Source organism: Meleagris gallopavo, chromosome 1 (genome assembly GCF_905368555.1).
Source record: "Meleagris gallopavo chromosome 1, MGAL_WU_HG_1.1, whole genome shotgun sequence".
Lineage (NCBI taxonomy): Eukaryota > Metazoa > Chordata > Aves > Galliformes > Phasianidae > Meleagris > Meleagris gallopavo.
The window spans coordinates 42,205,679-42,231,087 of record NC_139404.1 but is presented as its reverse complement, the minus strand read 5'-3'; the positions used below and the strand labels follow the sequence as shown (position 1 = coordinate 42,231,087).

The following is a 25,409-nucleotide window of genomic DNA, read 5'->3' as shown; positions in this document are numbered from 1 at the left end:
TGAGTTGCAGAAATGATCTGGCAAGATAATGAGCACAACTATAGTCAGCTAGAAGAACCTATTTAATATCCCAAATAACACTAAAACAAGTCCATTTCTCACCACTATGCCTAGAAACTAATTTTTGTTAGTGAATTTTCCCGAGTAGATTTGTCTGTAGTAGAACGTATGTTCTCTGAAGAAAAAGGCAAGAAAGCTGTTGATGACAAGTATTCCCTAAGTTTTGGTTACTCCTTTGTTCTTTGTAATAGGAAGAAACAAAACAGTTGAGAAAAGAACTGGAAAACTTCAATCCTTCCTTTTTTGAAGAAATTGAAGATCTGAAATACAACTATAATGAAGAATTAAAAAAAAATATTCTTTTAGAAGAAAGATTAAAGAAGCTGTCTGAAGAGTTTGGCATGCAAGTAGATAGCCCAGCCAATACTTCTGTTGATTAGGCATTTAGTTTCCTCAGCACTGACAAGGAAAATAAATTCTAGGGCAGTTACATAATACTGATTTGTCTGTCATTTCAGGATAAAACAAAATAAATAAACAAAATATTGAAATTTGGCACATTCTACAGCTTGCTGAATTGATTAAGTCAATGGATTGTGGTCAATATTTACATACACCGGTCAAAATAAAAAACAGTTTTACCTCCTCCATCTACTCTGCAATATTATTCAGAAAACTAATTGCAGTGAGACACGTTCTTAAGGAAAAGTCTGAATTTTCAGCTCTAACCAGAAGTTCAGAAACTCTGAAAGCAACTTACATATGGTAAATTCCAGATCAACAATACTGTAATTTATTCTTTCTGTCTTGCATCTCAACAGTAGACAGTGTTGTGGTCATCTCTCTTCTTACGACGTTAATTATTTTTACCTCAATTATAGAAAATTCAAGAATAAAGAATGGAAAACATTTTTGCAGTACATCAGCCAAACTAGCAGTATTTTTGTAGATAAATGTACAGTTACTATGTGAATTTTTTCATTCTGTATACTTTATACATATGGATGTAAACTTTTATAGCGCAAATAAAAGGCCACTCAAACCACTATGCATTCTTACTTTATTATTTGTGCCATCTTTTTTCAAATATTAATATGTGCTTCATAAATCTAGATGCAGTCTTAAAATGGGTACTACGAAGTCAAATCTCTCACTAAGAATCTTCAAGATAGAATGAGTATGCTTCCTTTCACTTCCTCTGATCTTTGAACAAAAATTGTGGAAGTAGATTTAGGATGTAGCTTAATTATTTTTTCAGGTACTAGCATAATGCTGCAGCTTATCAGTTGAATAATACCATAAAATATTTTCACCCAAGAAAGATATAAACATTTTAAGAAATCATCGCACTTCAGACCTACTTCTGGTGCTACCAGAAATCTATTCTTCACTGATAAAAAAAAACTAGATCCTGAATCTGAGTTCTACATGTTGTTGTGTCATAATAATTATCTTTAGAAAAGCACATCCTAGGGAACTTTCACAATTGATTGCATTCATTAACTAAGCTGCGAGGATCAGCCAGTTAGTTAGACAACGTGCTGTTTAACCATTAGCAGTTCCAGAAATGGGTCAACAAGTTAAGGATTTTTCAAAAGTAAAAGTAAACATGCTTGAAGCTAAATTCTGTTCTGGATGTCACATACGTTACTACTTACAATAAGTCATTTAAGAAAAACTTCTAACTATAGCATATAGAGCTTGCTCTTCAAGCAGGAAGATTCCTTTTTGGAAGGAGTTCTGTGATAGAAAAAAGCAGAATGCAGGACAGAGAGCTACTAACTTAAAACAGAAAAGCAACTTCAATCATCAAACTTGATATCTTTGAGTCTGTCAAATCTTTGACCGTCTAGTTTTGAAAACTGATGAAACAAACTCTTTGGTCCAAAATCACAGTCATAGTCATTTCTATTGAAAGAAATAACAACAGGCTGAGAATTCAGGTATGTCTCTGCAAGTGGCCAGCATAAACCAAGATGATGGCGATGGAGCTAAAATAAGAAGAAATAGATCCATTTAGAGATTCTGATATAGCAGCCTGAGAGTTCCCAATTTGAGGGGAAAGGAGGCTTCAGTTCTAGGATTCTCTGTACTAGATAATTCTGATAAACATTTAATAATTATCTGTTAGAATAATATGACTAAGTGAAGCACAAAAAGCAAACAAGAACCACTGTGTCCTCTAAAGCATCAGAAATAAAAATTAACTTGCTAATTAATCAAAGATTACATCAGCAATCCTTATTCTCTAAGTCAACATTACAAGAAGTGAACTTTTTAAAATAAAGTTTTAAAATGTTGACCAAATCCTGTGTAGACAGGAAAATTAACTTATATTCTCAATTACTATAAACATAATGTAGATAATAAAAGAATGTATTAAACCATCAGCTGTACTGAATGCTGTTCAGTGGCTTGCTTAATTCTACTGTAACCAAATTTGCTAGGATTACTAATAAAGAATTTGAAAAGCAAGGTAAAAAGTGAATGATAAGCCACAATGCCTCAGCTACTACAAATTATTATAGTGCTTTCTACACATCTGTCTATCTATTTACCTTGATTAAACATCCATCACGGCAGTGCCAAACAATTCCTTCAACTTTACCCTCACAGCAGCCTTCAAACCATGACACTATGTCACTTTGTTTCAAAGTAGGAGGATTCTTTATTTCAAATGCTCCATGTGGTACCAGAAGATGTATAGGTTGCTTTTTGCTTCCCAACCCTATGTTAAAAAGAACAAAAATCTTTCTGCAGTTACATGTTTTAACATTTACCTCACTTTTATTACAGACATCTAAAAAGTGCTCTATAAAGGCAGATTTCTATTAGACTCTACAGCAACACACTGTTTTTAAAAGACCAATTGCACATAAATATCAAATGTAGTCATCTTCTCCTCATGCAACTTTTATTTACAGAATATAAGTTAACATGCCTCAGATGTTACAGTGTTCAGTTTCATGCTCATGTTCACCTCCTCAGTAACCATAGAGCCACTAAATTCTTCATGCTTCAGATCACAACCCAGATCACAAACATCTTAGTTTGTGAAATTGCGTATTTTCTAATGAATGTGCAATAACACTTAGGCAAGGCTGTTTAATAAAAGAAAAAAAGCACTGCCTCTTCAGTGACCGAAGATTTACACTGAAAACTAAGACCAAAATTATAAAAAAAAAAGTTGTTGCCATTTGTTTAAATTCTAACACAATGCTCAGACCATGTACTATTTTTCCTGTCCTTCCTTGGCAATTACCCTTGCAGCCAAGCAAGGAAGTTAAAATTCATTTGTGCTCATGCTTAATTGTGTTTTCTGTTAACAAGCTTTGAAAGGGAGAAATAACAGACAAAATTTAGTTTTGAAATTACATTTCCTTAAGAAGATACTAACAATATTTAACTATTTTGAAGCTGCAACTCATGACTAATTCCAGGGACTAAAAAACATCTAAGGCTGAATAAAATTTTCTATTTTAATGAACTAAGCAGCATCAAGAAAAGAAGCACCCTCAAACAATCTTAAACCATTTTTCAAGCTGACATTTAAAACAATTTTTCCAGTTAGTGTGTTTTTTTTGTTCTGGGAAATTCTCATTAAAAACGAGATGGTACTCATTAACTGTCTGAAAATCACAACAAGGATTAGTTAAAACCTATGCCTTGACTACTGAGAAAGCAGAGTTCTTCAACAGTACAGCTGTTTTTCAGGTGTCACAGAGCTCTGCATCAGTGTAGCAGAAACCTGAGTTTTAGGTATGGCATAAACTGTTTTCTACAAAATAGGTATATGTAACAGGCGTATATTTTTTAAAATCACAGTTACCTTCATGCAGGAATTTTTATGGTTCTTTGCATGAATAAAATTGCTGCTCTTTGTTGAAAAGCTACAGCAAAGCATTTTTATATTAGCTCCTGAAGAACATGCAGGCAGACAGGTTTAACAGATAAATTTGTAGCAATTTTACGTTCTAAGCTGAGTGCATTTTGGGTACCAACCTGAGAGTATTCTTTGAGCTAGCCCTTCCTTTCCTTCCTAATAAATGTTACATATTTAAACATGCCTTTTCTTCTATTTAAAGAGAGAAAAAAGAAATATATACAAAGAAAATTAATGCCTTTCCAGCTGAAATATCACTGAATATTTTATCCTTACAAACTTACCATATGGATTTGCATTAATATTTGTCCCAATAAGCTCCAGTGTTTGTTCTAGAAGTTCTGACAGTGATACTGGTCTAATTTCCAAAAGCCCAGGGTCAGCATGGTGTTTCAATACAAGTGCCACTTCAGCCTCATAATTTACAACGGATGTGTGCCAGCAATACTGCTTACTGTTTTTCTCCACGGGCACCCAACCTATGACAAAACATTCCATTTTACCAAAGCAAGTATCTAAATTTATCAAATGCCAATTAAAACTGTAAATGCATTAAAACCAGACCAAAACAACGACGAAAAACCACAACAGTTACCTTTGCTAAAAACAGAGTAACTAGAGAAACAGTTAGATCTCTTAGAAATATAAGAAGAATACATTCATGGCAATTTTCTAGTGTGAACGTGCAAAACTTCAGCTGAACACAAACTGTAATTATTTTCAGTATGTCAGAACAAAGTCTTTCTGGATAATGAACGAATAATATTTGCATTGTTTTCCATACGTGTTAGCTACTATTTTTACTAATGTGATTCACTTCAAAACAGTATTTTTTCACCATTTAACCATGTGTACCTGGCATATGTCCGTTTTCATCAGGCAAAGGATTGCCATTAGAGAATTCTATTTCCTTGGCTGGGATCCAGGTATCTGGAACAGGCTTGAAATCCTCTTCAACATTCCAAATAAATTCTAGACATATAAATGCAGCATTTAGAATTTGGCAAACTGTTAGAATTACATTTTGATCCTCTGTCAATGCGAGCATTAAAATACTGTGATCTAAACCTTATTTGAAAGACAGTAGTACACATTACTTTGTAAAAGCACCAATGCTTGATTTTCAGTCTAGAGTCAGGAGGAACATACTAGCCTTTAAGTAGTTAAGATTAAGAAATAGCTACCTGGATAGCCTATAATATATTTAAACTAGGACAAGAGAAGAAAAGATGAGTGACATGAAAAAAAAATGGAGCTGGATAAGTGACATTTCCAGCATCAGATGAGAGGTGAAGTATCCTGCAGAAAAAAAATCTTGACTGACCTTTACAATCTTCCACTGAATATAAGAATCGTTTGAACCTTTTTTCAGCTTGTTTGTTGGGTCTTCTGTCCAGCCTGGCCCATAGGTATGGTTGCCCTACAGATCCCAAAGTTATAAAAACAGTGGTTTACTTAAGTAATCATACCTTGCATAGTACAGAAATCAACTGCATAAAAGTTAAAGCATGAAATTGTTGCTTATTTGTCACTACAAAAATTTTACATCCAAAGGACTGCTTTAATTAACGAATTAGTTATTGTATACAAATCTGAAAATCTACCTGTAGAGTTTTGTCTAGTTTAATACAAAATCTTCTTGCAATTTCAAGGAAAGGCAAGAACCCCAGTGATGCAATAAACCAATTTCTAATTTTCCCCCAACCTTCATAATTTTGACCCTACTCAAGGAAATCAAACAGCCTCTACATAAACTCTAGCATGCAAAGTACATCTACTGCTAATAATTTTTGAAATGAGGCAAGTTAACTTAAACTATACTTCATAAACATCAGAGAGCAAAATTTCCAACAATTTTACAGACATTTTAATATAGTAACTTTTACTTTGTAGTCAACTAAAACAGGCCACTAGTCAGTATGAGAAACTTGTATATTGATCTTCCTTATTACCTTTATAGGTAGTTACGTAACAGCAGGTTCCATCCACCTTTTCAGTAGGAATTGCATTGTATATATCTGCCTCTAATGCCTTTTCATTTAGGGTTTCAGTTGCCAAAACTTTAAACGGCTGAAAAGAAGACAGGTATTTTAAATCCTAATCACTGCTACATTACTGCATTGTTTTCATACATTCTTGCTTCGTAGCGCTGGACTTTATAAATTCAATACTATATGTTATATTGCTGAATTCTAATACTATCAAAATGAACAGTTGTTTCTGCAAGACAAGTTTGAAAAATAAATGCTGTAAGACAAAAAAAAAAAAAAGGCAAACTATTTGTAAAGCCTGACCCTCCTTTCTATTCTTGATTAGTATTTCGAGATCACTTTGCCTCCCACTTTAAATGGGGTATGTTATCTATGTGGGTTCCAGTCTAACACAACAGAATTTTGAGATATACTTTCCTATATTACTACAGTAATAGAAATCCAGCATGACTGCCAACTCCTATGTTTTGGGTTGGAACTGAATGACAATGGCACCACCATCAGTACAATGCACATATCAGTGATTTGCAAAGTGGCAAGACACTGCTACAAAATACTTAGTGCCACTGTTGTTAACAAAACATTTTTCCACTCGGAATAAAGAAATAAGCCACCCAGCAATCTGAAATAATATCCAGCCATGATTAGTTCGCATTCCTATGAGGTATCATCAGTAGTACTTCTGTAACAGTTTTAGTGAAACCGTGTTAACATTTGTGTTTGGATTAACAATATTTTCCTGTACAATAATCATCCCTCCCTCCTCTCTCCCTAGTCAGCTTTGAAGTGTAAGCTGGTCACTATCTCTTCCTGCTGGTCAAACACAAAGAAGCCTTCATCATGAAGATGTCTCTAAACACAGAATTACAAAATGAGAAGCTTCCACATACTTAAGTTACATTGCATGACTATTTTATAGGATAGTAGAATGCCCTGGGTTAGAAGGGACCTTAAAGACCATGTAGTTCCAATCCCCTGTGGCAGGCAGTGACACCACCCTCTGGATCAAGCTGCTCAGGGGCACCTTCCAGCCTGGTCATCAACACCTCCAGGAACAGGGCACCCACAGCTCTCTGGGCAGCCTGTTACAGCACCTCACCACCCTCTGACTAAAGATGTTCCCCCTAACATCTAACCGAAATCTCCGCTCTTTACTTTGAAGTGGTTCCCCCATGTCCTATCACTATCAGGCCATGTATGAAAAGTCAAGTCTCCCCCTTTTCCATACACTTCCTTTCAATACTGACTGGTTGCAATGAGTTCTCCCTCAAATATTCCATTAATCCTATCTGTAACCGTAACATAAACTACATACAAAGACAATATTTTCAGATAGTGAAGAAAACATCAGTCAGTTTTCCTACCAGCACTGTCTTTCTTTCCTAGCAGCCACAGCCCCAGTGCTGTCTTTACCCACATATCTAATCCCATCTGCTTCTCATCTCCATATGAGTGAATAGCAATTTAGGGAAGGACCCGAACACGACCATTATAGGGCGCAGGTACTGAAAGATTAACAACGCAGTTACTGATGCATTGGCATTATTTTCCTTCTTCTACTCCTTAATCAGACAGCAATGGCAGAAAACAAACAAACAAAAAAACCAAAACACAGACGGATCCCAGCTCACCGCGCAGCCCACAGGTTTTTCACTCTAACTGGACAGCAGAAAGTGGAAGCCTACAACCGCACAGATGGATGCTACCGCCCTCTGACATTTCTCCCTCGAACCCCGAGTGCTCCCCTGCAGCCGGGCCGGGTCCACTTAGGCGACACCTCCGTTGCCGCCGACTCCCGGCCTCGGCCCATCGAGCCCAGCGCCTTCCGCGGCCCGCGCTGCCCGGTCACCTGGCGCTCCCGCTTGGCCGACGGCTCCTCCTTCACCTCGGTCACGAACAAGCACGGCACCTTGCGCTGCACCGCGCCCCTGCGGCTCATGGCCCCGCCAGTCCGATCCCGCCGCCGGCTCCGCGCCCGGCCGGAAGCGCGCCCGCACCGCGCTGCGCCATGGGAGACGTAGTCCGGCTGCGCCCGGCAGGAGTCCCATGGCGGAGCGAGGCCACCTCTGGGGCGAGCGGGAGTGTCCCGCCGGGACGGGGCTCGCGCTGGGTCTGAGGCGAAAGCCGTTGGCTGTTACTTCAGCGGCTGATCTCGCTCGGCGGCCTTCACTCCGCCTCCGCGCGGGCATGGAAGCGGTGTCCCCAAGGAGCGGAGGCTTCTCGGTGTCAGGTTGTACCTCGGGAGGGACGGCCGCCTCCTTTCGTTGCCCAGGTTCTCTGCGCTATCAGAGCTAGGGTAGTTCCTGGCAGCGGTAACTGTTTCGGTGCACGCTCCTGCCCACTGATTGTTCGTTATTCATTGTCTTAATCTGTTCTCCTTAATTTTCTTAACTTTCCTGAGTGCTGAGTTCAGGTGGAAAGTGTGCACAACTCCTAGAGCCCTTTAAATGTTGTCCCTCTGTTAAATCTCTTGCTTTTGCTGCCCACATTGAGCCTACCCAGCACTTTCAAGCAAAGTCATCGCAACCCAGGACGGGATGAGAATGGAGGTGTTAGTTGGTAACACAAGTGTAAGCTGTTCTCTCTGCTTTAGCTGTGGCAGTGGACATCATGGGAGCAAGAGAAAGCAATTAACATAAACAACATCAGCAGTCAGCGCCTTAGAGTGTACTGACAGGAAGCAGCAAGTGTCTCAGTCCAAAGAGAGATACGGTAAGAAAAACATTGCGTACAAGGATTTTAGGGATAAGATTGGTATTTATTATATCAAAGATTTGTTTTGAAGACCACAGCTTCTGCAGTGAGAAGTCGGGTATCATTTAAACTATGCCAAATGGGTCTGTTCCTTTTTACATCAAACTTTTTGAAAGAAGAAACTTTGCAAGAAGAAATTTTGAAAAGAAACTCTTGGAAAAGGTTCGATTTTCCATGCTTAATTCTCGAGCAGTGCAAATAGGAAAGATGCCCAAACCTGAAATGCTATGTGATGTCATCTGATGATGTCACAGGATCTAGAGGAGCAGTGGAAACCATGGAAACGTAACATTCTGTCCTTGCTAGCCACCATCCTTGACAGTTAGCAAACCTGGCCACCTCCTTAGCTCTGCTGTACTTAGTTTTAGCTACGCTGTCAGTTGGAGTTTTGTTTCAAAACAGAAGCAGAGTTGAATTTCTGAAAACCCAATTTTTAAAGAAAACTACTGTTTTCAGGATAAAATTAAGATTTCCCTGTACAGGGATAGCTTTTATGTTTTAATGAATGTTCTGCCTGAATAAAACAAGTAGAGTAGATGCATAAGAAGTGAAAATGGCTGAAGGTGGGAATGACCGCTATTTTTATTCTCCGTATGCACAGGTAAATGCTATAGATTTTGGAGTGGTCACTGTCCTTGAATTCTTTGATACATGCATATTTAGATGGAGATTTATTACCTAACGTTAAAAGTTGCTATTCTTTATCATGGCAGTATCTGTAAATCAATTATCTGATTTTTCAGAAGTGAGAAGAGCGAATTGTCCTAATAATTCCTGTGACTAGGGCTCAGATACTCAGGAAGCAGAGAAGTTTAAAATCCCTCTTAAAAATCACTCATCACTCATTTCTCTTTATCTGTTTTAATTTCCACTTACACTGACTACCTGAATTTCTTTAAAGCCTGTTACAGAAATTGAAGCCATTCATAATGGGTTTTGTCCTTCAAATAAATATTTATTTTCCAACTGGTAAAAATCCAGGGCTGGATGCAGAATTCTTGGTTATTGCATCTATTTGAGCATTAGTGTTTTAGGCATTAATGCTTTGGAGACATGCTTTGGCTCCAAATCCCAGCATGTCTCAGTGTGTGAACCAGCTATATTGACTGAATTCCAAAAGCAGTGTGGTGTTGAGATGCTGCTCCTTGATTCTGCCCCTTCAGCTGCTAATGTTTGTAGCTGAGTGAAACTTATTTCCCCAAAGCAGATGGGAATATTCCAATTTACTTTGGAGAGAATTCAAGCAATTTGAAGTCTTTGTTTTCCTTAAAAAAAATAGATAGACAAATTCATTAAGAAATAGCTGGTCATCTGGTGTTCACAACTCTCAGCTGGCCTGTAGTTCATATCCCAAATATAAATTGATTTTTCCATCTTTAGAGTGTTGTTCTTGAGCATATGCCTGTTTGTGATTATGAGTTTCCTTGAGACATGCTGGAGAACGATAGCTCAGGTTATAGGGAAAAGTGAATTGTATAATCAGAGACAATGCTAGAATCAAAAAACTTTAATAAGGCAGAGAATAGAATTTTGACTAAAGAAAGGGACTTTCATTGGGAATGTGCTAATTGTGCACTATGTATACAGACATAATCTGGAAAAATCTTGATCAGTATAATCCCAGCATTATGATTGTATGTAGAAGTGAAGCAGCAATAATTAAATAACTAAACAAAACAATGTCAATACTTTCTTTTTCTCATTAAGCTTCTGTATGTCCTATGAAAAAACAACTGGCAGATGGCACAAGCAGTGTAATGATAGTAGTCTCAGAACGTTAAATCCTGAACATTTTTGGTAACTTGTAAATATTTTTCATCATAGTATTTTTATACTTGGCTGCTCTATGGTCTCTCACAGTAATAAAAAGAAGTTTTATTGGTGGAGATTCTCACTTAAAACAGCCACTAATACATCGTATATGGGAATTTAATATGTCTATATATGAGAATTTAATATGTCTAAGCCTCAAAATCCTTCTCCTCATTAGGATTTCTAGTGAAGATTCTGTCAAGGTGAAAAACATCTTAGCTGTGATACCTTGTGTACATTATGAGACAAGGGAGGTGTTTGCACAAAGGTAGAAGGGAGTGACTTCCTTCAAGCACAATTTTAGCGTGAAGTCAAAAGTGGTTTTCTTGTGCCAAAGTGGTTTGGAGTAGGAAATTAAACAAAAGAGTTTTATTCCTTTGTTTAGTAATCCATGTCTGACAAGTCTGTACAAGGATTAAAAGTTTTTAAATTGGTATATTTTCCATTTTTTAAGGTATCTTTATGTTTTTGAGTTTCATAGTCCTTATTTTTCTACAACTCCATGTGTTATAAGAGAGTATATGCGTGAGATTTGCACTTTTACAGCAGCTTTCATTTGAGATGGGTCTGATTATCCCATTCTGTAGAAGAGGAAACTCAGGCACACGTAAATTAAATAAATGTGGTATACAATAAAAATATTTTTTTCTTCCCAACATCTCATAAAATGCCTGCAGTGGAATATGTTGCAGTAGAGTATGTAGACAGATTTACTCTATTCTTATCTGGCAACAGTTCTGTATCATTTGGCTTAAGTATAGATAACTTTAAACATTTTAACAGACCACTGTATGGTCCTCCTAAGTGTTAGTCATCTGTTCCTCGCAGTACAGTGTGTTAGTCAGTATAGTCCACTTGTATTCTTACATTTACAATGTCTGAAAATGTTTTGTCTCACAGCAAAACTACAGCAACATCTTGTGTTTCTGGGAAACGCAGCCATTAGGCTGTGTGAGGATCAGTTGCATCTTCCATCATAGCAAACCTCGTAATATAAATGGACTTTTTCTGCCACCTAGTAACAGTAAGTAGAAGTATTTTCTCAACAATTTGTCTACTATAGTAAGTAAATATTTGAAAATATCCTTAAACTTTCACTTTCATAGTGCATGTTAACATCAAGAAATGCACCACTGCAAATAAATCAGGCGTGACCAGCTATCCCATCAAGTTCAAAGTGAATGAAGGCGTTGTATTGGTATATGGATGGGTTTCTGTATTAATTCATGCAGGTGGAATGTTACAAATCTTCATAGCCACTCGTTACATAAAAGATGAATTAGAAATGGCAATTTAGATTGCTAAGATCTCTGGAGTACAGATTTTACACTAACTTTTCGTCTGTGCTGTATTTTTGGAGTAGTAGATGGTAAGTCATCTTATTTTGCAGTACATAGAAAATATGATTCAGATTTAGTCTGAAGATTTTGTTTTATAGGAAATCATTAATCTTTTAGCTTCTGAATCGATAGGGTCTTTTCTGGCCTCACTCTAGAGCATCATTCAGGGACTAAAGTATTAAAATATTTTCCTTCTCCAAAATGTAATAGTTGACACTCAACTGTTTCCCAGTGAATATCACCAATAGATTGCAGTTGTGTGCATTATATAACTTTCTGCACTCTCATTTTCATATATTAAGTTTATACACGTGAACAAACCCAGTAATTTTCTAAGAAAGCATCTGAAATTATCCATTCTCTCTGAGGAAATGATTAATGTAGTTTATTGCCAACTACTAACGGACTAGAGAAGTGAGAAACTAAAAGCAAACTAAAACCACCTTCCCCTCTGTCCACTTTCTTTTACTCCTCCCCTGAAGCAGCACAAGGGAATGGGGGGGTAGGAGGTTGCAGTCAGTCCTTAATGCTTCATCTCTGCTGCTCCCTTATGATCACTCTTTGCCCAGCTTGGGGTCACTCCAGTGAGATGCCGTCCTTACTGAACTGATCCCACATGGCCTTCCCGCAGGCTGCAGCTCTCCAAGCACTGCTGCAACACAGCTCCATACCCCAGGGCCCACCCTTCAAGCGCTGCCCTACATGGATCCCCATGGGCAGTAGTAGTGATGTTTGTATGAGTATCCATACTGGTTTTAGTGCAGTTTCAACATCCACAACATCAGCCTCAGCCTGCCAGAGCTATTGTAAACTTAAGTACGCTTTTGGGAATGGTATGAATAGTCAGGATGCCCAAAAACACTATGGATAAGGCACCCTTTCTAAGAGTAATGCCCCCAAAATCAGAACTAGAAAATGGACCTGTTTAATTTTACTGGAATATGTGTAACTCCACAGTTTGGGTGCTCACAGTAACACTGCAAGTACTAAAACTATATTTATTTATTTCAAGACTTAAAAATCTTGTTAAAGTTTGATTTGGCTTATTGCTTAACAGTGCTAAATTCTTCAAAATTGGTGCCCTGTGGAGCAGTACAGACCTGCCTGCTGTTTAGCATGCTTAATATATTTCTATAAGATGAGTCCTAGAATCATTGACTTACTTCAACCAAGATATTACTAATCATATATTTCCCTATGTTGTAAACTATCTATGAAGAGATTGGAAGAAAGAAAGTTACTGACTTAGATTTGTCTATCTTCTAGCAGAAAGAGATATACAGGCTTTTTAAAACAGCATAGAATGATTAAAATGCTTCTCTCAGTTAGCAGTATGTTATCTTTTCCTTCAGAGGAGCTAGCATGCATATATTTTAATTCTTTCTGTGTTTGGAAGATGCTCTTATGCCTGACTCTGAAGCAGATACATGTTAAAAGGCACAATTAATCTATTTGCAGATACTTTAAATATGATATTTATTTCAAAAGTTTACCTATTGGTCTGAACCTGGATTTCATATTGCAGTTCCCTCCTGAAAAAATCAGTATCACGTTCTTTTCTGCAGATACTGTATTTCAACAGGAAGGCCAAGAAGGAATTTTGAATTCAGCCCATAGTCAAGAGTCACTCAAAATTCAGGAGGCTTTTTTAAGACCAATTCACCCTCCAGTGGTTGTAAACCTCAGCCATGATGAGGACGATGAAGAGGAGGATGAAGAGGAGGATGAAGATAACAAGAATAGTAAATAAGTTTTATTTTTCTTCTTACAAGGAAGTAGAGTGGATGTTTTTCACCTTTTGCAATGTAGTTCATAACTGATTTATTCTCACAACCATTAATGCTTTTAGGAAAGAGTTGTTGACAATTTTTTGAAATTATTTTCCAACAAAAATGTTAGTCACCAGATGATGACTAAGCCAGTATTTTCTAACTCCTGTGAAGCATCTAGTTTTGTGTTTTGATGCTGGTATAATTCATATATTCAATTTTTCATCAATTAGAATTTAAAATATTCAGATGTCCGTCAAATACTATAATGTAATATACAAGTTCTCAGTTTGAGGGTGGTCTGATTAGTTGGCATTTTCTCATTTAGAAACGCATAATATCTTCCTCTTCTCACCAATATTCTTATTATTTAATAGTATGTGTTGACTGAGGACTTGCTGTGTGGCTTAATGTTAGCCAACACTACTACCAGTTAGCACTGAGGAATGTTCAGTAGGGGCTTTACAGTAGCAGGTCAGGAAACAATTTATTTTCATGGTGAACAAAATGGTTTTGATCCGTACAGCTCCAAGTATTTTCTTTCTTTGGGATTATCTGATGTTCTGGGTTACTTATGCTGTAAAAATTGCAAATTTAGGAGGTACTTCTTTTTATGGGAAACATTTCTGAACAGGAGTTAGGACTGTACACAATCATCAGTGAAGGCTTGTTTACAAAAGATAGTTGTGTGCCTTCAGCTCAAGTCATTTGTTCAATTTGATTTATTAAACTGGCTGAAATCCAGTGGCCAGTCTCATTTTATTACAAAAAAGTTATTAAATCTAGTAAAGAGAGTTCATGCAATATGCTTCACTGATTTACACACACATTTATATTTCAAAGCACATACATTAAATAAAAAACATGCCACACCTGAATTTAAGCAGTTGGATGTGTCTACGTAGAGATTAGTCTTATTAATCTTAACTGAGATAGATAAGGAACACTCACTTCACCAGCTGTGCCAGCAGACATTACAGGTTAAGAACATTGGGCAGAGGCTTTGTGACAAGAAGTCCCTGATGACAGGTTCATTCAGATTTCCTTGTGAGAGTAAACAAATGTTTTGCAAATGAATACTGAAAATGATTTTAAATCACTTCAAGTCAACAAAAATTGTCTTTTTAATAGGAGCTATAGCTGATATTTCATTGCACTTGGGAAAACATAACATTTTAGAATAATCATGACAAAAATGAAATTCATTATGCTATTAGATAATTAAGAAACATTAAGGGTCTTTGTATAGCACGAGAAGATATCTAGTAATCTTTCTAAAATGTTGCCTGCAGATATTTCTGATCTGTTGGAAAAGACTGCTGAAGACATTGAAGAGGAAAGAGCAATAAAGGAAATGTGCTATAAATCTGGTAAATATGAAATTAGTGACCCTTTTATGAACATATAATAAATATACAAATAATAACAATAATATAATATACAAATAATAACAATAATATAATATACAAATAATAATATAAATATATAATAATCTAATAATATAATCAAATAATATAATTTATAACATATATTATATATAATGTAATTATACGATTTTTTCCTCTTTTGGGGATATGTTTAGGAGAATATTATAGGATTCAGTACCCTCAGGAACACCAGTCAACAGAAATGGTATCTCCATCTCCATCTTTGGAAAATGAACAATTACCAATGGAAACCATCGAGCATGATTTGTGGAAAGGCAGGTATCTTTATGTTTGTGGGCAAAATTTACCATGTCTCAGGTTAACCTCAGTATTGTTGCATTTCCTTAGGAAACTCACATGTTATACATCAGAACTTAAGTTACACCATGCACTATTGAAACACGTAGTAAAAGAGAAAGAATATAAAGCAAGCAGTTACAGGAAATTGCTTTGAGCGAATTACTAATTCATAGATGGAATAGAAGATGGAAGGAAGAGAATGACATTTTCATTTATTGTGCTTATACACATGGAGCTAAAATGTTCTTTCTTTGCCTTTCCAGGTGACAGTAATACAATTCCTACAAAATTTAATAATGTGGAAAGAGAGAGAGAGACTTCAGGAAGGAAAATATCAGTGCAGTGTATTAGCAGAACACATGATAAATCCTATGAAAATGAAGGTAATTAACATTGGCTTCTCGGTACTGAACATCATGTGGTAAAGAAAGCTGCCAGAAATCAATATGCCTGCAATAAACTTAACTTCTTAAATATAAAATAATAATTGAAATAGATAGCTTTTTTTCTTATTGCTCATGTAAAGATTGTAAATACCATTTATGATTCCATTTGTTTTAAGATTATAGTAAATATAAAAAGCCTTAATGCTGATTACATTTGACTTTTTCCCTTTTATTTTGGACAAAGAAGTGGCTTGTGAAGTTAACAAAGTAAGTGTAGGAATGACTACAAGAGACGTTACTTTCAGGGCAATCTGTGTATGTTTACTTACCAGTATTTGCTCCTTTTTCTTCATAAATATTAAATACTGGTAAAAATAATAAGAATTACTGTATTATTCCTTTTTCTCCTCTTAGTTTGTCAATGCAAAATAATTCATTATCATGCTAGGGATGCTTGGTCTAGCTTTGAGCAAAGTGGTGTGCATGTTCTAGCTTCAGACAAGTATGAAACAGTATAAGTGTATCTTACATATTATCATAGAATCATAGAACGGTCTGGGTTGAAAAGGACCACAAAGATCATTCAGTTTCAACCCCCTGCTATGTGCAGGGTCACCAGCCACTAAACCAGGCTGCCCAGAGCCACATCCGGCCTGGCCTTGAATGCTTCCAGGGATGGGGCATCCACAAAATCCTTGGGCAACCTGTTCCAGTGTGACACCACCCTCTGTGTGAAAAAATTTCTCCTAATATCTAATCTAAATCTCCTGTCTCAGTTTAAAACCATTCCCCCTTGTCCTATCACTATCCACCCTCATAAACAGCCATTCCCCCTCCTGTTTATATGCTCCCTTCAGGTATTGGGAAGCCACAATGAAGTCTCCCGAGAGCCTTCTCTTCTCCAGGCAAAACAAGCCCAGTTCCCTCAACCTGCTCCAGCCCTCTGATCATCTTAGCTGCCCCCCTCTGGACCCGTTCCAAGTGCTCTATATCTTTCTTGTGCTGGAGGCTCCAGATGGGGCTTCACAAGAGCTGAGTAGAGAGGAAAATCACCTCTATCTCTCTCTGCTGGCCATCCCTTTTTTCATGCAGCTCAGGATATAGTTGGCCTTCCAGGCTGCCAGTTCACACTGCTGGCTCGTGTTCAGCTTCTCATCCACCTACTTCTTTTACTATGATTTATGTGCAGTATATGTCTTTCTTTCAGGTGACTTTTACTGTCACTAGTGAAAAGCTACCACTGAAAAGCAATTCTGTAACTAAATTATACCCATGTGTATTTAAAGCTTTTAAATGTCATGTTTATCTTTTTTTTTTCTTTTTTTTAGGGGCGGGGAGGGGGGCTTGAGGGGGCCTTAAGGAATTGCCTATTTGGTTTTATCATATTTTGTGCATTTTTTAATTAATTTCAGTGAAAATATAATTATAAAAATTGTTACATTTAATTTTTCAGTATGTTCTTTAGTATAGATGATTTTCTTCAGCTTCATTTTCTGTAGGAGGTGATTATTCTGCGGCACAGAGAAACAAATATGTTAATAGACAAAGAAGTGAGGCACAATCTTTTGAAAAAACACCAACTGCATCAAAATATTCAAATATAAAAGGTACTTAATTATAGTATATTTTCTGATTTTTAAACATAAGATTCTATTTTTTACAGTAGTATTGAAGATTTTCTGATTCTTAATGGGAAACATTCTGAGACAGAATCAGTCAGAGTAATTGCACTTGTTCAAAGTACTGTTGGACTTGATTATTGTTGAAGTTTGAGCTTCCTATCAAGATTTTTGAGACCTTGAACTCTGCATCTGTGGAAATGAAGCAACTTTTGTTTTTATTTTGTGTGACTATTCTTGCAAAATAATTAAAGAGTAAAAGAATGTTCCTTACCTATGGAGACTTGTGTAAGAAGTGTGAGATTAGGTTTTCAACACATCATAGCATTTCTTGGGAAGGAGTGCTTTTTGAAAAGTAAATCTGTGCTATTTAAATCCTTCAGCAACAAACAGCTCTGAACGGGTGAGAAAATACCACTTCAAGGGAGTAAAGAAAAAGAAATGGATTTCTGAGGAGCAAAGAAACTCACCTAATCCAGGAATAGGCAAAGGTATTTTTAGAAAACAGTTGGCTTATCCATTTCAATAAACTAAACTATTAGATAATTTAGCAATACCTCATTCTATTCTTTGTGTTGCACATGGACAATCTATATTTTGAGAGGATTATCTACACAGAATATTTTTTTAATTTTGTCTTCCAGCCTTCAGTTTTTCTCTAATATGTCAAATTTTGACTAATATCACAACATTACTTTATAAATTTGTTTTTCCAATTTTAGGAATTCCCACTTCATACTCAAAAGCTACAACAAATTACCAACGAAATTATCAAAGGAAGGATGATGAAACTGCTTCTTCTATTCATTCTGTGAGACAGACTGAAAGAAACACTTACTTCAATTCTGCAGAACCTCGAAGGTCAGCGTATGTGTTCTACCGTAATACCAGAGTCATACAGGAACCAAGGTTTAATGGATATACAGGTGAGTTCCTGCTTACACAGAATTCTTAAAATGACTCTTAAAATACCTAACTGTATTCTGCTGCTTTCATGTTTGTCATTGCAGGTGAATATTCAGGTTTTTATATCTAAATAAGAATACCTATTTAGGTACTAAATGTGGGCAAGAGTAAATTTAATCCAGCATAATTTTCATAATTAAATTGTAGTAATATCCATTGGCAGAGATACAAACACATTTAAACTTTGTGCTGATTCCCACTTCTTTTCTTTCCTTTCTTTCTTTTGAAATATAATGTTTAATAGACCTCGTAATATTTCTCTTTAATTTATCGTGCTACTCTAGATATCAATAGTAATAGTAGTAGGAATTGTTTTCCAGTAGAATTTTAGTTTCCTCTCAAAAAATATTTATTGTACCACTTCTTCTCCTGGCAGGGGATGGAGGAATGACCTTTTATTTTTTTGTCTTCGTCTTTCCAACTACTATTTCATTTTACGTATGATTTATGATTATTTTTCATAATTTATGATTATTTTTCTTCCAGAATAAACAAAGTCTTGGACTGTATTTAAACTTCTGTTACCAACTAAAGTTTGCTCTGAACTTTTGTGATTAGTATGTTCTCACATGGTCTGTACTGAATGGAGGACCAAATTCATTCTCCCTGCCATTCTTTCAGGGTGATGTTCTCCTTCATCTTTTTGCCATCTGTCTTCTTGATAATACCTACCATGTCATGAATTTTACAGGAAGCTTAGAGTGGGTTTTAGAATCTCATATGTTACTTTTTTGCTCTTTCAGATGTAATTAATTTCATATCTTTCACTTATTTTTAACTTTCTAATGCAGCTTCACACAATATACTAACATAATTTCAGTTTTATTTCCAATCTTCATCAATATTTTGATAATTGTGGGCTTTTTGTATGTCACTTCAATGAAAAATAGAGTGATAAATAATTTAAATAATAGTAAAATAATACATTGCCAGTTTTGTTTAAGTTGGATCTCCGTTTTGAGGTGCCTTCCTGTCTTTATTTCCAATAAAAGGAACATCCCTTGACAGATTATTGTTTTTAGATGACAAAATGTAAATGAAATCAATCTCAACATCATTGTTTAGTTTTAGGGACTAACAGTTTGGTGGTTTTATTGATGTTTTTTTTTTTTCATTTTATCATTTGTTTTGTTCAAATCTGAAGAGGTTTATATAGGAATAGCAGAGTGAATGTTCTTGATGGAAAAGATATATTTTACCAAATTTCCAGTCTAAAAAAGGGATAGAGCATTTCAAAGGAATTTTGTCCAGAGTTTTTGTCATACAAAGAACTATCACCATTTTTAGTACCTTTTCTCTGAAGACTACCTGAGCCATTGGGTTTGGAACCAGAAATTCTGATTGACACAAATGAAAGATTTTGAACCCAAACTGGAAACTATGGTACTTAGATGGTGGAAACAGAAAACAGAATTATTATGTGTTTACTTGTTGGAATTAATTAAATTAACCTGGAGTTAAAAGAAAATAGGGGTATCAGTAAAAAAGTATTTTTAACCAAATTTTATACAGAATGATTATTCAATAACATATTGCCTTGCACCTGATGCTTTCACAAGCAAAGATAAAAGAGTATGTTGGGTTTATTCTAAAAGCAATTGACTCTTCTGAAGGATTTTCAATTCAGAAACATTGATTCTGAAGAATCTGTGAGCATCATGGAAATGGTGAAAGATTACAAACGTTTTAATGTACCAAACATAAGGTCTGTATTAAAATAGCTTGAATTTCAGGGGTGATGTATGATTCATCTGATCCATCAATTGATACTTTTAAATCACATAGCAGACTGAAAATGTGGCTGAAATTAAGAGATTTTTTTTTTTCTACAGACAGGTATTCTTCAGGATCTTACAATGCACCAACTTGGAGAAAAAGAAATCCACATGCGAAGACATTCTCTAAGTTTAAAACAACCGTTCAGGTAGATTTGTTGTAGAAATAGTTAAAATTCAGTGTTTTTATTCTCCTCATTGAGAAAATGTATCTCTTAAAATCTCTTAAAACTTCCCCAGCCAAAGATTGCAAGATTGTAAGCAGCGTTGAATATTCTGAAAGAATAGTTAGTAGTTTTATTTGTAAACATATAGTTTTGTCTATAGCTTATGATTTCTAATTGTCTATAATGTTAGTGATATGAAAACAAAATACGTACCTGCTTTTTAAGTAAGGAGGTACATGAAGTGAGTTTTAGCTACTAGTACTGGAGAAAGCAGGAGAGACTGTGTATATGGACAATCTATTTCTCTCCCTATTTGAGTGCACGCTTAGTGTCTGCAATAGCTGTAAGAACCTGAGTCCAAATTTCTGAGTGGAATCAAGCTACCTAAAAACTCAGAATATACCCTAAGAATCTTTAATACATTTTACATCTGTCTTGAACACAGCGATTAGAACTTGTATTTCCTTTCCCCCAAATAAACAACCAGTCTACATACTTCATTCAAGGAAGACATTTCCTTGTTATCTCCCATCTGTTCCCCAGTGGTCTAATAGGGATTTCACTCGGCAGATGCATGGTTAAAAATGTGGAAGAGCAAAGCAACCTCTCAGTTCTTGAAAGCTTTACCTTATAGCTTGATGAGAAGGTACTTCTCTGAAAATGAGAAGAAATAAGTTGTTGAAGGCCTGCTGAGCACTGCCCTTTCTTGGACAAATTCTTTCATTGCTGTATTGTATAGAAGATGATTGTTAACATTTTTTTCTGAGCAACCACTTTGATCCTTGGAATGATTACAGTCCAGTTATAGGAGATTAGTCTAAAGTGGGTCACAAAAGTGCAATTCTGCAATCTTGTCTTTCAAAGCTCTCCAGGTGGCCTGGTTGTTAGCATTTGGGTGGCTTCACCCAGGGGAGTTCAGGGTTAACGCTGTTTTGATTCCAGTCAGAGATGATTGCATTCTGTTTAGGCACCATGTAGATGCAAAGCACTTGAAACCACCTACTATCATCTAGGCTTGCTGCCACGTCTGGTTACTTCATGCAAGTACTACACAGTTCTCAAACATCTGCTTTGAAAGGTTTTGGAGAAAAAAGAATGCCACAATTTGAAAATAGATTGATTTTATTAGTATGAAATATTTTCTACTGCTTCTATGATTGTTGAAAGTTTAATTCTTAAAATATCTCTGTCAGAGCATATAGTTTCACTCAAATTATACACAAAATGCTCAGTATATCTATTTTGTCCACAGAACCAAGCAGAAATGGAGATGAAGAAAAAAGGAGAATGATCTACATGCAGCAGAAAGATACGAAGCCAATACTTACTTTGAAGAAAAATTTAAGTTGAAGAGGGAAATCACAACTAGACACCAAAATGATAAAATAAGATGCAGGAAGTACACTCTAACATTCAAAAATGAAAAGAATGTATAGTAAAAGTATGTTCTGTATGCGCACCTATAAAGATCTTCAGTCTGCTCACACAATTTAATCTGCTTTGAAAATTTGGCAGTTGAAATGATTTTTTTACAGACTTTGGCTATATACTGGAAGACTGATAGTAAAAGATCCTTAAAAGATACTGTCTGTTTTGTCAGACAGTTGCTTTAATGCATAATTATTAATATGAATAGATATTATTAGTTGTACGTGGCATTTCATAGGACTTTGAATGTAAGCAGCAATACTGATGCATTCTAGAAGATGTCTGTGTTGCTGTGAAAGCCAGATTCATAGATGACATAATTGTTTGCTTGATGTTTGGGGGCTCAGTATGAGTTTGACCTTGACATTTCATCATTTTTGCAAGAATTAACTGAGATTTGTTTCTACACATATTTTAAACAAATGTATAAAAGATTTGATAAAGACAGAGACTTTAATATTGCTTTCTGAAAAACCAAACTGTCTAAATATTTGTAGTGAACAACAGCTTACTGATATTTCCCTAGAGGACATAAACTTGTTATAACATCTTTTCTTCATTTCAGTGATCTTTGTTGTTGTTTTTCTGTACCGTGTATCAATTTGATTTCCTACCTGTAAATGGAGAGAATGGGATTTGATCACCTTCATTCTGTGCTTAGTTCAATATATCAAATGTTAAAGGGCAATGTGTGAAAATACATTGACTGCCACACCAGAAGGCAAATGTAAGCAGGAAATAGAGCCCAAAAGAGGATCTTTAGAAGATAAAGATAAATGCACTCAAAAAGTCAAAATACCTTTGAATACTGAAAATTGCATAACTGTGTGCCATGTAACAGAAAGAGATGTGTTTCAAAGAGAGTTAAGAAAAAGGGGGCCAGGAAAAGAATTATCTGTTATACATGGAATACTGGTCAGTAGCCAATGGATGTGCCTAGTACTGAATAGTTACATATAAATGGAATTATTTCTTTGTCTCAAACATTTTTCCTTTTTTTAATTTTATGCATTTACATGACCCTTGGTCATACTTAGAACATAGTTTTGGAGTAGAGCCCTTCAAACTTGTTTGGGGAGCGCTGTGGTCCAGTGGCAGCCACAGCTGTGCATATAAAAGCATTTTGTTTCCTTGCAACATTTGCTTCATTTTGACTGAACATGAAATTGTATCAGATGCCTTCTAGGGTGCCTTCTCGTTAAAATTACTGTATTGTTCTATGAGAAATATCGTCATACGTTCCTGAAAATATCTTGCAAAAACAAGGTAGTGGCAAAATTTTTATAGCTTTTAGAAATTTAATTTTTAATAATATGAATGTTAAAAATGCTGTAATTATTGCAGTTGAGCATTGCTTAGCTGAGAATAGATTGCCTATTTTAGCTGAGATACTGAAAATGTAAAAGACACGAAACATCTTTTTAAAATCAATTACTAAGCGTACTGAAAATGTCTCCCTCTCTCTAATTAAATACTGGATTTTCGAATTGTAGCACACAGTGCCTTGCAGCAACATTTTGTATGTTGTCTGCTTGAGGCATCTTAAAATCTGGATTTGGAGGGCTATTCTGCCCAGATATTTTTTAAAAACTTGAAAAATACTCTCATTTTTTTCTCTGCTATCTAAATGTAAATCTTACATTTAGTGATTGTTCAATCTCTCTGTAGCTTACAGTATTATATTTAACAGGACAATAAATTGAGCAGGGCTCGAATATTATTCTGGTCTGTTCTCTCTTTTTTTTTTCATTTAGTAAAAAATTATTTCAATATTTAACTTCTGCAATTTCATATTTTTATTTTTTGTTTGGTTCTGAGAGTAGCAGAGCAAAGTTCTTACTATACCTTAACAGTTTTATTTTCTTGTTAATACTGTTTGCTTGTTCAGGTGTTAAGACTATTGATTTTCCTTATCGATGTACAAAAAGTGGAATTTTGAGGTGTTATTGCAATTAGTAACAATCTGTTTGCCAGAAACTTACCCAAAATTACTAGAAAGAGCAGCTGGGGATAGAATTTCTATGTTGCCCAGTGTTTCAGCATTGGGTAATGACAGAGTAGACAGTGCAACATTTTTAGACTTCCCTGGTAAATTCGTACTTAATGAAACATGTGGGGAGTACTGAATGGTGTGGAAAAAATGTCATTATGGCTGACATAATTTGGATTTGAAGCAGTAAGAAAGTGAGCTCCCAGTCTCCAAATTTATGAACAGTGAATGGGAAGTAAGTTGGTTTATTACTGTATGTATTTCCATCCAAATACATATGGTGAAATCTGAGAAATCATTATGACATCTGAAAACATAAATATTCCACTTGATTCTCTCATTTAATCGTATTTAAACCAATAGAGCAGTGTTAATCTGTGTATTTATAATAGTTCTGAGCTAACATAAAAGGAAATGAGTCTTAACCCTGTTTTCTTTTACTGAGTGTGGAAGCAACCAGTGACCAAAAGACAGAGAGGTTAGAGGAGTCTAATGGTCAGCCACCTGGAGCAGAGGCTGTGCTGTAATGTATAGCATTGTTACTATAATATGTTTAAAACACAGTGTTTGTGTATTTGTAAGTATGAAATAAATGCATCTAATAAAAATGAATTGTGTATGGAGTTTTATCTGCAATATTTACTTTGCTAATAACAGCACTGTAATTAATTAGATTAAAATAAATTCCACTGAGGTTTGACTGCAGAGAGTTGACAAGCGTAAAAAGTGTGCCTTTATGAACTAATCTTTCACATCTAACGTTATTTGCAGAAATCTGTGTAGCTGAAATCAATAAAACACCTTGCTCTCTTCAGTTTCTACCTCCTACTCCGTAACCAGCAGATCTCTGTTCATCGAGAATTGAGTGATTTTTCTGCAGCACAGCAAACCCGAGTGGGTGCATGTCTGTGCTTAAAGGAAATCGAGGGCATTCAACACTCCATGCACTGAGGCCTCAATAGAAGATTTCTGTGTTATCACACACGTGACAAAACCCCCACACTGACTTAAACTGATAATACTTGAAAATAAGATCTTCTGTAACATGCCAAAGATCAGAGACAGAGGGTTACTGAAGGAGAATTGAACTTGCCATACCATGCATGCTTCAACCTCATCTGCTGCTGAGTTGAAAGGCTCAGGGAAAAGAAATGATCTGTTGCTGTCACTTTATACATGTTAAAATATGCTAATGTTTTTCCAGATGGTTCTTCTAAAAGCACATCAGATATGTAGTGTAGGTGAAGCATATTAGATAGTGAACAGATAAACAGTGATGCCATCTGTATTTTATTAAAAGTTTTCAAGGTTTCCAGGCTGAGTCTGCATTCCTGAATAAATTTATGCAGATAAATTAAAACCACTGATTCTGAGGATCTTAGCAGCAGTGATAATAATAAATAAGCTGTTCATTTATTAATATATCAAAATATGTCTCAAGTCAGCACATATGAGAATAAAGATGAGTTATTGTAAAATAAAAACAGAGCAAAATTTTCCTTCCTGTAGACATTGCTTAAAAAGAAAAAAATTTAGTAATTTCCTCCTAATGGAGACACCTTTCAATAAAAGCTGCTTTGTACAGCAGTACTTTATGTAAAAATAATAATTATATAGGGGCTCTGTAAATTATTTAATTAAAGTTGTAGTCACTAGGGGTCAGTACAGTCCCAGGAATGGGCTCAGACTATGAACACAAGTGGACCTTCATTACAGTGAGTTTGATTCCAGCCTTCCAGAGCTCAGCCTCTTTACAGTGTTCTGCAACAGCTTTAAATTACCACTAATGTGCCCTGGAGGTT

At 35.7% G+C, this 25,409-nt stretch overlaps 3 protein-coding genes across 10 annotated transcripts in view; 2 read left to right on the top strand and 1 right to left on the bottom strand.

Annotated features, from left to right (window-relative positions):
* Positions 1–1,046, top strand: part of CEP290 (centrosomal protein 290) — a 52,413-nt gene extending 51,367 nt beyond the window's left edge. For all 8 annotated transcript variants that reach the window (XM_085222481.1, XM_019613633.3, XM_010708849.4 and 5 more), the window contains one exon: positions 252–1,046. In XM_085222481.1, the coding sequence (XP_085078607.1) occupies positions 252–440 (189 nt within the window). In that variant the 3' untranslated portion in view covers positions 441–1,046. The remainder of the gene's footprint in view (positions 1–251) is intronic.
* On the bottom strand, positions 1,044–8,158 carry RLIG1 (RNA 5'-phosphate and 3'-OH ligase 1). The gene is made up of 7 exons (XM_010708862.4): positions 7,724–8,158; positions 5,836–5,953; positions 5,208–5,303; positions 4,739–4,855; positions 4,168–4,362; positions 2,559–2,728; positions 1,044–1,991 (listed from the first exon to the last, which is right to left on the bottom strand). The coding sequence occupies exons 1-7, from the start codon at positions 7,811–7,813 to the stop codon at positions 1,803–1,805; spliced, it is 975 nt and encodes a 324-aa protein (XP_010707164.2). The 5' UTR covers positions 7,814–8,158; the 3' UTR covers positions 1,044–1,802.
* On the top strand, positions 7,921–24,215 carry ZC3H11D (zinc finger CCCH-type containing 11D). Its single transcript, XM_085230036.1, has 12 exons — positions 7,921–8,104; positions 8,552–8,586; positions 11,341–11,464; positions 13,346–13,522; positions 14,842–14,919; positions 15,132–15,251; positions 15,540–15,659; positions 17,162–17,269; positions 17,665–17,772; positions 18,004–18,207; positions 20,080–20,171; positions 21,442–24,215. The coding sequence occupies exons 1-12, from the start codon at positions 7,921–7,923 to the stop codon at positions 21,478–21,480; spliced, it is 1,389 nt and encodes a 462-aa protein (XP_085086162.1). The 3' UTR covers positions 21,481–24,215.
* The last annotated feature ends 1,194 nt before the right edge of the window (positions 24,216–25,409 follow it).

What these genes read in the sequence shown, in the direction of transcription:
- RLIG1 (XM_010708862.4), bottom strand. Translation starts at nt 7,813, where the DNA reads ATGAGCCGCAGGGGCGCGGTGCAGCGCAAGGTGCCGTGCTTGTTCGTG. An exon ending in CGGCCAAGCGGGAGCGCCAG is followed by an intron (nt 5,954 to 7,723) that starts GTGACCGGGCAG and finishes TCTTCTTTTCAG; the next exon opens with CCGTTTAAAGTTTTGGCAAC. An exon ending in TTACGTAACTACCTATAAAG is followed by an intron (nt 5,304 to 5,835) that starts GTAATAAGGAAG and finishes TGGGATCTGTAG; the next exon opens with GGCAACCATACCTATGGGCC.
- ZC3H11D (XM_085230036.1), top strand. Translation starts at nt 7,921, where the DNA reads ATGGCGGAGCGAGGCCACCTCTGGGGCGAGCGGGAGTGTCCCGCCGGG. An exon ending in TCAGTCCAAAGAGAGATACG is followed by an intron (nt 8,587 to 11,340) that starts GTAAGAAAAACA and finishes TTTGTCTCACAG; the next exon opens with CAAAACTACAGCAACATCTT. An exon ending in TTTTCTGCCACCTAGTAACA is followed by an intron (nt 11,465 to 13,345) that starts GTAAGTAGAAGT and finishes TCTTTTCTGCAG; the next exon opens with ATACTGTATTTCAACAGGAA.